The sequence below is a fragment of the Gymnodraco acuticeps genome, unplaced genomic scaffold, assembly GCF_902827175.1.
Source record: "Gymnodraco acuticeps unplaced genomic scaffold, fGymAcu1.1, whole genome shotgun sequence".
Taxonomy (NCBI): domain Eukaryota; kingdom Metazoa; phylum Chordata; class Actinopteri; order Perciformes; family Bathydraconidae; genus Gymnodraco; species Gymnodraco acuticeps.
Window position 1 is genome coordinate 303,493 of NW_022990513.1, and position 10,136 is coordinate 313,628.

Genomic DNA, 10,136 nt, shown 5'->3' on the forward strand with positions numbered 1-10,136 from the left:
CAACTCAGAGAACTCTGGCTGTTTCTTCCAACAACTATTCCCACAGCCTGCTGCACATTCAATAGATATCAAACAATGCTCAAGTTTAGGTTTAAAGGAAACTAATGTGAAGAAGAGAATTGTACCTCTTATCAGAAAGCACTTTATAATAGAAATGCTAACTACTAAAAGTAGTTAATTTGGCTGGTAAGATGTAAATCAACATGATTTAACAATCTTCATTACAAAGCTTAGTTGAATACTTGATTCTGATTGGTCAATTTGGACATTCCAGAGGTCTACTTATTTTTACTAACAGACTGTTGCTAAAGATGATCAAGTCAAAGTCTGGTCCATTTAACGGCTGTGGACTTTTTCAATAATTATGTTTATATTTGTGGAGAGTGCAACACTTTGGATTCATGATGGCTACTGTCCCCAGTAAAGAAAAGAAAAACAGAGCAAGAGAAGGAAAGAGGTTAAAAGACAGACGTCAGAGAAATCAACAGCAAGTAAACACTAAAGGGAGCAGCAGAAGAAGACAGACAGGAAGTAAACACTAAAGGGAACAGCAGAAGAAGACAGACAGGAAGTAAACAATAAAGGGAACAGCAGAAGAAGACAGACAGGAAGTAAACACTAAAGGGAGCAGCAGAAGAAGACAGACAGGAAGTAAACACTAAAGGGAACAGCAGAAGAAGACAGACAGGAAGTAAACACTAAAGGGAACAGCAGAAGAAGACAGACAGGAAGTAAACACTAACGGGGAATAAAGAACACTGCCCGCCTGCCGTCGGATTCCTGATCCCCCTGTCGGTGTTCTTTTTTCATGAATGACCGCTTCACTGCATATTATCCCTAACATATTCACTAAAGCTTTGATCCTTTATCATTGTCAAAAGTATTTTACTCAGAACACCATCTACTGTGTCAGTGTAATGATTAATCAACCAAGGAAAAATAACAAATTCTGTAAACAAATATAACTGGGGTGTTCCAGGAAGAAGATTAAGAGTTAGCTAGTTACCACTTTTATACAACTCCTAAACAGCGAAACATTGTGCCCCGTCAGGAATGACTAATTTGATATGTGTAACAAGTAAATGTTAAGATGTTTTTTAACAGCAGCTACCCTAAAAGGATGGAGGTTCAACCATTCACCCTGACTTCAGCTCCAATGAAGCTCAGTGACAGACTTCTCTTCTCTTCGATTAATCAAATGCACTTCATCACGCTATTATCAGACCTCTGCACCTCTCAAACGATGTAAGGGTACTTCCTGCCCCCCACGCACCTTCAGATGCAGATCAAAAACCCTAGAAAACTTCTGGCTCTCCTCCTCTGAGGGAGCGTCATCAGTGATCCGGCCCTCAGGGGACACTGGCATGGGGCCCAGCTCCAAACAATGTGCATTCAAATGCAGTGAATTAACAGGAGTTCTCTGGGCCAGGGAGGGATGGCAGCAGTAGGACTGGCAGGGATCCTGCCCTGTTAAATATGCTCTGACTGTCCCCAACACTGTGGAAAACTCCGGCTCAGAAACAAAGTGTAAAGTATGCGTAGTGGCTTTAAAAATATATAATTTGTGCAGACCAAGTACCATGTAATAATCTGTTCTTGTTTACAACTGAATTATTTTCATGATGATTTTCATTGATATTTTCAGACGTTGTGAACAAAGCCAGTGTAAGATATATTGTTGAGTTGTCTCTCAGTGAGCTGCTCTGGGTACATTTCAATTCTCTTTGGTAAGCATTGGGCAGTATGAACATCTAGGGGCTGCTGTTAGATAGAGTTTCCCGCTTGGTTCAGAATGAAGCCTTCATGTCGTTATTCTATTAACATTTTAGAACCAACTGGAGATGAGGAAAGGAGGAAGAAAACAATGTGAGGGGTTCTAATGATAATTGTTCCTGTTTTTATGTTGTTGAGAGACGCATCAAGACACATTCTGATACGCTATACAAATATATGTGGTCAAATCCCAGACCACCCTGGCAAGTGGTTTGATGGTGGGATCCACAGTGTCTTGGTTTTGCTTACATTTCTAAAGCTGTGCACTTGTGATCTTATTGGCTAAGATGCATGTTAACGGTCTGGGTTAATGTGTCTTCCAGTTTGGTTATACATTTATGCCCCGGCCACACGAGGACGAAAACGGTCGTTTGCGTTACTGTTTAGTGTCATATAGACCGTTCGGCCACACGAGGACGACCGAATACGGCACTAAACGACTGCGGAAACGATAACGGGTCCCAAGGTGGATAGAACGGCATACGCAACGCTCTGGGGGGTCCAACGGCTCAGTGTGTGCGCCCTATACGATAATTTTCTGATAATGATGAGGCAATAGCCCCGCCTCTCCCCACCTCTGCTGCTCACCCCCGTGTCAAAGTGTGCAAAGTAAACTGCACACTGAATTCAGATTATTTATCTTTCTCTCGATATGGACATAAACGCGAGTGAAGTCTAATCTTACAGGACGGAGACACCTCTCAAACTACCTAAACTAGTTATAAATATGTTTATTTTTAATGTCGGCCGGGTCACTCATTACTGGATCAGCTGCTGCATGAAACAGACACTGACGCTGTCCGAAGAGAGGGAGGAAAAAGAGAGGCTCCATGTATTTTATTATTATATTATATAGATTCGTTATTCATTTGTTTTAAAGCTCAATAAATAACAAAGAAGACCTTTGACCGGCACTTTTATAATTTTGTCGGAAGATTTAAACTTTAATACACGTTGACTGGCGAAAAACTCTGCCCGGTTCCCTCGGCCCCCACCGCGGAGAATAAACAGAAGGGCAACCATGACAACCATGCTTCTTCGCTGCTTTTGTGGAGGAAGTTACAGCGCCACGTACAGGCTCCTGCATATGTACTGCAGCTTCTCCAGCGGTTGGAGCTAAACGGAGCTGTCTCGTGTGGACAGACACTATCCGGATGACTATTGCGTGTGGACCTATGGTGTGGACGGAAGCTTTTTTGCGATTGCGTTTGCGTTAATCCTATGCGTTTAGCCGTTTTCGTCCTCGTGTGGCCGGGGCATTATTTGTTGGCCCTTGCATTCAATATTGCTGTTCTGTCATTTTACATTTAAATCCCATCACTCTACTGACAAATCAAAGCTTTAACCAGGGAAATCAGGCCAGTGTTCCCTCAGTTGTAGCACTTATTAAAGACTATGAAGAACATGGACTTCAGTCCAGTGTAGTCTTTTGGTGTCTTCGCTATTCAGAAACAGAAGGTAATTTAAGCATTATCGGGATGCTCTGTCTTAGCTGGCAACCAGCTGAACTGATACGGTTCCCGGGGCACGAGTAGATCTATGTCAAGCCTCTTCTGTTCTTTTTCACTGTTAACCGTTCTGTACCCGAGCAACGACATGGCCCCTTTACACACTTCCTGGATGCGTTTGACCTTGCTGTGAGGCAGCGCGGTGCGCCAAGCTTGCGAGACGTCAGCGGCGTTTCGTGACGAGATTTCGAAGGCATCTTTCTTGGAGCCTTTGCCTTTTCCGTGCGTCACCTTGAAGATCCATTCCTGCAGCTGTTCGGTCATCTCTAGACCTACAAACTCATACATGGCGTTTATCTCGTCGAGAGGGTTGCGCGCCACATCCTCGTAGCGCACCATTTTGTAGCGGCCTTTCAGAAACGGAGGGGCCTTCAGGATGGCCCTCTCATGAATGCGCACGTGGCTACGGCAGATCTCCTGCATGGCCTGGTACTGCACCTCTGCCGCTGGGACGTTCCTCTGCTCCAAGACCACAGAGTTATCGTACACGAAGGCGTTGGCTGAAGCCTCTTTGGACCGCACCACGGCCCGCGGGTCCCTGACCAGGTGGATGATGCGGAGGTCTATGTTTGGATCCTGCAGCAGCGGGTAGAGGGATTCTAGCTCAAAGAATCTCACTTCCTTTAGTACTACATGACTGTAACTGCCGCAGGCGTCCTTGGCCCCCTGCAGGCCTTGAGCATCACAGGCCTTGAAGCACTGGGTCTGGTTGCTGAACTGGTTGCGGGGGGTGAGAGGACAGGCCGGCGGTGAGCACAGCGCTCTGCTGTGACTCCACATAAACAAAAAGGACATGTTGATTTGCTCCGGCATGTAGGCCTCCATCACAGACATGTCGCACTGGAACACGCTCCGTAACAGATCCCTCACCGCCATGCGCAGCGCCCGCGCCCCGTGCTTCTGCAGCTTGGTCCACACGTGCCACGCTGGCTCCATCAGGTAGAAGACAGACGGGTGCTGACTGAACACCTGCCCCACGAAAGACGAGCCTGATCTCCAGGAGGACAGCAGCAGGACATGAACTTTGCCGCCATTGGAGGGGGGGGAGCCGCAGGGGCTGAGCTGGACGTACCAGCCGCAGAACAGCACCACCGCCGCCCCCTGGAGGATGACCAGGAAGATCATGGTGCTGAGATTCACTCTGCAGCGGGGCATCATGGCCGACGATCTTTCTGCTGCTTTATGTGGAGCTTTTTATCTTCACCCTCTGTGGAGCTGTGTGTTCCCTCAGCTGTAAGAATAGAAAGGGCTGAGGGTGGAAGAGAGATAGAGATAGAGAACGAGAGCACAAAAAAAGATATGTTAAACGTAAGCAAATCAAACAATGTTTAGGTTGTTGAGCAAAACGTATTATCTTCAGTTTCACAAGCTGTTTCCTAAAGTTGTGAACAGTGTAGCACCTGCCTAAAGCAAGCGCTGGAACACAGCACTCACCACTGAGAAGCTAAGGCAGCACACACTTCAGTGTGAGAGGCCTGTGTGTTCTCACTGGGACAGTGATAAGCTGTGTTCATATGACTTCATGCAAATGTCCTCTGATTTATAATCTTAAATCTATTGGCTATTGCACAACGTAATGCCGTAAAATGGTATGTTTATGGTACGAACATTTTTATATTTGCAAATAATTTTTGGTACACACAATGTAGCAATATGAAGTTAAACTTTAGATTGTAACATTTTCCTCCATTATGACATTTTTTATCAAATACTCCACAATTTAACTGCAAGGAGAATGTCTCAATGTATCCTTTGGTGTATTGGTTCAAAATCCTCCTGTAAAACTCAATGTGAACCTTGCTCTCTCCCCTGCCTTTAACTTTACATTATTGCAATAAAACATGTAAAGCATATTGTCCTGATGTTTTATATTGTATTTACCTCAGCAGTTTATGATTTGAATACTTACAGACTTTACCTTTAGGTTTAATATCTTATCTTATCATTATCTCCCAGGCTACAGACAGGTGAAGGTGAGCTGAAAGAAGGAGAGGGAGAACATCAAGTACTAAAGGGACCAGAAGCTCTCCTTCCACATGTGCACATGCCACAAGTATGTGTGCCAAAAGAAAAATGCATGGAAATGTATGTGTGTTTTATATATTCAGTGTTCATTCATTTATCTATTATTGCTTATATAACATGAAATGTCTTTATTTCCAAAATGATTATTCAAATTTTGTGGCAAAGAATTGGAAAAAAGCAACATATGCTATGAGCGTTTTTCCATAGAGAGTGGATGGTACAACTCTCCGGAAATGATTTGAGGGCTGGTAAACTTAAATGCAGAGACCCCCATTACACCTGCTCAGGAGCTAATCCCAGCCTCTAAATAAACAGTGGAAAAAAAAGAAGAAAACAGACCGTGTCAGGACTATCCTTCAAAGTTTGAATCTACAAACTAATGCATTTAGTTTTGCAAAGAAAAAACGTATTTATCAAACAAACACATAACATTTTTCTAATCAATCATGTTTCAGAGACAAATTCAGCATAGGTTTTACAAGTACACAACGTCACAAGTAGGCTAGGCCTACAACAATATGTGTCTTGGCTGTTTTCGTTGTGATCGCTAAAATCACCTTGTTTATAATATTATCACTATAACACTGACCCAGATCGCTGGATAGCTAGAAACACCTGCCATCAGACTGGCAAGGGCTGTTCCATGCTCTGCTCAACCTCCCGCCTTCCCAATGGACTCAGTAGCGCCCCCTGCTGCTGTGGAGCATGTGTGAGTGAGCATGTGTGAGTGTGTATCATGGATGTATAGAGTGGCGAAGTCACGCCCATCTACTTCCGGTCCATGGGACCTTATTTCGGAAAAAGTATGTATTGAAGTCAATGGAGAGAGAAAACGTATCTTTCGATCCCGTTTGAATTGTGCCACGAATTACACATATGATGTTTGTCAATCTTACAAAAATAATTTCCATGTTAAAAAAGTCACAGTTTGTCGTAAAACTGTTGAAATATAAGACTATGAAAAATACGCAACTAGAAAGACTACAAATCCCAGAGTCGCGTAAGTGATGTCATAACTGATGTCACAATTGTTTTCCTCCGCTAAATATAAGAGATAGCTAAGATAAGATAACTTTAACAAGATGCCTGTGTGCTTAGTAGCAGGTTGTTATCATACACATTTTTTTAGAAAATTGATTTTAAAATAATAGGAGATGATTCACTAACAAACACAATGTGGTTTGCTAATAAAAAAACACCATCTACAAACTAATGCTGGATCACATGGTCTGAAAAGGTTGTAAAAAAAGAGGACAGCTCCAATAAGTGTGGGGGGGACTGTAGATCAGCCCAGGAGAGAGCTTCCTCACCAACAGAGACGCCGGTCAATAGCCTCTAACTGGCAGAACAGAACATTTCTCCTGTTCCTGTTACATTACATGTTGTTCACCCAAAGCCACTTACATCAACCTATAGGACAGTATAGTATAGTAAAGTATAGTATAGTTTAGTTAATAAAGTATAGGATAGTTTAGTATAGTATAGTATAGTATAATATAGTATAGTTTAGTTTAGTATAGTAGTATAGCTCAGCGACTCAGTTAAACAATAGTCTGACTGAAATGACACTAATGGTAGGTTACAAAATGGATCTGCAGGAAATAATACTGTATTCCTACTGTATCAGTTAATAATAATAATAATACTTTTACTTTATATATCGCTTTTCCAAGTGCTCAAAGACGCAGTTACAAGTTTTTGATGTTCTGCTTATTTCTGAGGATGCAGTGTCCCAGAAACATGCTGTGCTCAGCTGTCTAAAGTCTTGAACAATTACCCAAGAAGCTTCTCACGGTGTTTCAGGGTGTCACGCAGCTGCATATAAAGCCATGCAGGGCATTGTGTTCAGAGGACAGATACACTAAGACAGGCTGTCTTCTTCAGGAATATCCTCAAACTACTACCCACTTTGTCATCTCTTTTTGACAAAGGCTATCTTGCTGTTAACTAAAGGCAAACATCTTAATGAAATATTAAACGTCAGAACTAGCTATGCGAGATCCGGATTATGATAGAACAAACAGCATATTGACAATTTAGATTGATGTTTGGGTGAATTAAATAAAACGCTCATGTCATGCTGAAGGTTTTTGTTCGTTGAGTGATCAGTGATGGGATCATTGATGACACGACATCATCATTCTTCATTACCTCTGCTGTCAGATTGGAGATCTCTGTTTACATAAGATACATCTCCGAATTCGTTTGGTTTTCAAATGAGATATGTCTGATGTTGCCATATATAATCAAATTTAGAAAGATCATCCAATATTTTGTTGTTTTACCCTAATACATTCTACCATACTGCCCAGCAATTCAGACCCTTCCCCACAGAGGGTACTCACATTACCCAGATGAGCCTGTCCCTCCCTGGGTCTATTGTAAGGTGAGTCACTGAGGCTGAACCTGGGATGCCTCAGAGCATAGACCTTCATTTTTCTTGATTGGAATTACCCCAGTTAATTAATGTTGGCACTACCAGTGTGACATTTGGTGAATCACTTTACGCTGCACCTGCTGTATGAAAAGTGCTATATAAATAAAGCTTTATTATTATTATTATTATTATTATAGTAACCAAGTACTGTAGGCCTACTAAAGTACACTTTTGAGATAGTTGTACTTTATCTAAAGAATTCCGTTTTTTGGTAGGCTGCTTTGTTCTTCTACTCCACTACAGTTCAGAGGTACATGGTGTTCTTCTACTCCACTACATTTATTTAATACCGTCCTTTAGTTACTTCACAGATGTGGATGAATGATGTGAAATATAATCAAGTGTTAAATCAGACTTTAGTTCCACCTGGAGTAAATCCACCAGCTACCCTGCAGTATACAAAGTCATTCAAACTAGCTGCACCTTTACCAGCTTTGAGAACACTTTCATGATCAATCAAAAAACATATCATATATATTATTCTGAAATGGAACAATCTGCACAATGAAGTAGCCTACTTTTGGTACTTTAAGCATATATTGCATTCCTACACTGATACTTTACTTAGAAATCTGAGTAATTGTTCCACCTCTGTGTGTGCAGACCACAGTAAATGGGTGTCATGGAGCCCCCTCCGTCAAACACAACTCCAACTTTATTAAAAGTCTGCTTGGAGAGTTTGATTCAGAATATGTAGGCATTAACCAACAGCAAGCCGTTAGACCCACACGGCTCTTTTTCTTAGTGAAGACGTGATGTTTGTCCGCTAGCGTCCTCCACCGGTCCCCCGGTAACTACTCGGATCACCGAGGTGCCCAGAGACGGTCCTGGTCGGAGAGAAGGGCGAGATAATGTCTTCCCCTTACCCACAGAATGTCTTACCTTCAGCCGTGTTCTCGGTCGTGGTGCCAGGAGCCGGAGCCAGTGCTCAGTCCTCTCCTCCCGCAGCTCGGAGCCTCTGCCCGGTGTCGCCGTGTTTTGAGACGTGGCCAGCGGCTGTGCGGACTGAGGCTGGGCTGGTGCTCGGAGACTGGGTGAAGGAGGGGGGGGGGGGGGGGGGGGGGGGGGATTCGCTGAACTGAGCGGGCGGGACCTGATATTAAAGGTCCCATGTCATGCTTTTCTGGTTATTACCCGTCCCCTTGTGTGTTATGAAGGTTTGTATGCATGTAAAGTCACAAACCATCAAAGCAGTGGCGTAGCCACCATAGGGCCAGGGTGGGCCCAGGCCCACCCAGTTTACTCATTGGCCCACCCTGAGAAAGTTTCGGTGTCATTTAAAAAAAAAATGTTTTTTATTTTTTTAATTATTTAATTATTATTATTATAACAACAATTATTCACCCATTGAGAATATCCAAGAATTCAAAGTGAAATTCAAGTGAACAAATATCGAGTTTAATTAATGTTGTATGTGTTTTATCCTCTGAACCGAACTCATTTACAGTAAAAACTGATTGTTGGTTCCGGCGCGCGCCATAATAACGTGAGAGAGGCAGAGAGCTGCCTGAAAAATAAATGATGGCTCAAAGTTCACTAATGAACTTTGGTTTATAAAAAAAAGCCAGACTCCAAGAAGAGCCCCCACTGCCCTCATCTAGCAGCGATCTATACGATCATTTTCTGATAACGATGAAATAGCCCCGCCTCCCTCTCCCCACCTCTCCTGCTGCTGGGCTGTCAGAAGAAAAACAATGTTAACGGAAACTCTGCTGCACGGTTCCCTCGTCCCTTGGAAAAGGCGGAGAAGTGGGTGTTTTTCATTTGCTGGTGGACAGTCCGGAGAGATATACACAGGGTTGGACTACATGTAACGTATATTATATTATATTACTGAGTCAATCATATATAATACATTAACCGTGCTTTACCTGAACCTCATCATGACACTAGAGAGGACGGCAGGACTGACGGCAGGATTGTAATTTCCCATGTTCAGTGAATTCAAAGGCAAGACACCACCAGACCAACCAGAGAGTTGAAAGGAAATGTAATTGCTATAGCAACTCCAACAATTGGCCTAGCAACGGCTTAGCAACCCCATTGTTTTGTTATGAAAATGCATCTATATATATTTATACACATTCTCGCGAGATCTATCAGGGGTCGTCGTAAGTTAAAGCGTGAACTGTTGGCTAATGTTGTTATAATTCTCAGTATATGAACACAGATCGAAAATGGAAAGATTTCTCACAAGTCAATCTCCAACGGAGCCGGATATCCGTGTGTGTGTGGGTGTGTCTGTCTGTTTGCGGTGTGGTTAAATGCCACAGCATGCCAGTTGAAACAGTGAACGATCGTTATTGTGTACTGGTATGCTTAGGGTGTAATGGTATTACATTATATGTCACTTGTTAAACACTTTTATCCAAAGTCAACCCACTGCACCACAC

The 10,136-nt window shown here is 42.9% G+C and overlaps 1 protein-coding gene across 3 annotated transcripts; it reads right to left on the reverse strand.

Moving 5' to 3' along the window:
- Nucleotides 1-2,920: 2,920 nt before the first annotated feature.
- Nucleotides 2,921-8,764, reverse strand: chst6 (carbohydrate sulfotransferase 6). 3 transcript variants are annotated; one of them, XM_034227121.1, is made up of 3 exons: nucleotides 8,626-8,763; nucleotides 5,200-5,259; nucleotides 2,921-4,530 (listed from the first exon to the last, which is right to left on the reverse strand). In XM_034227121.1, exon 3 carries the CDS (start codon nucleotides 4,437-4,439, stop codon nucleotides 3,237-3,239), a length of 1,203 nt encoding a protein of 400 aa, XP_034083012.1. In that variant the 5' UTR covers nucleotides 4,440-4,530; nucleotides 5,200-5,259; nucleotides 8,626-8,763; the 3' UTR covers nucleotides 2,921-3,236. The 3 variants fall into 3 exon arrangements, with proteins under 3 accessions (XP_034083012.1, XP_034083014.1, XP_034083011.1); XM_034227123.1 differs by having other exon boundaries at nucleotides 5,191-5,259; XM_034227120.1 differs by lacking the exon at nucleotides 5,200-5,259 and having other exon boundaries at nucleotides 8,626-8,764.
- Between the last annotated feature and the right edge of the window lie 1,372 nt (nucleotides 8,765-10,136).

What these genes read in the sequence shown, in the direction of transcription:
- chst6 (XM_034227120.1), bottom strand. Translation starts at nt 4,439, where the DNA reads ATGATGCCCCGCTGCAGAGTGAATCTCAGCACCATGATCTTCCTGGTC.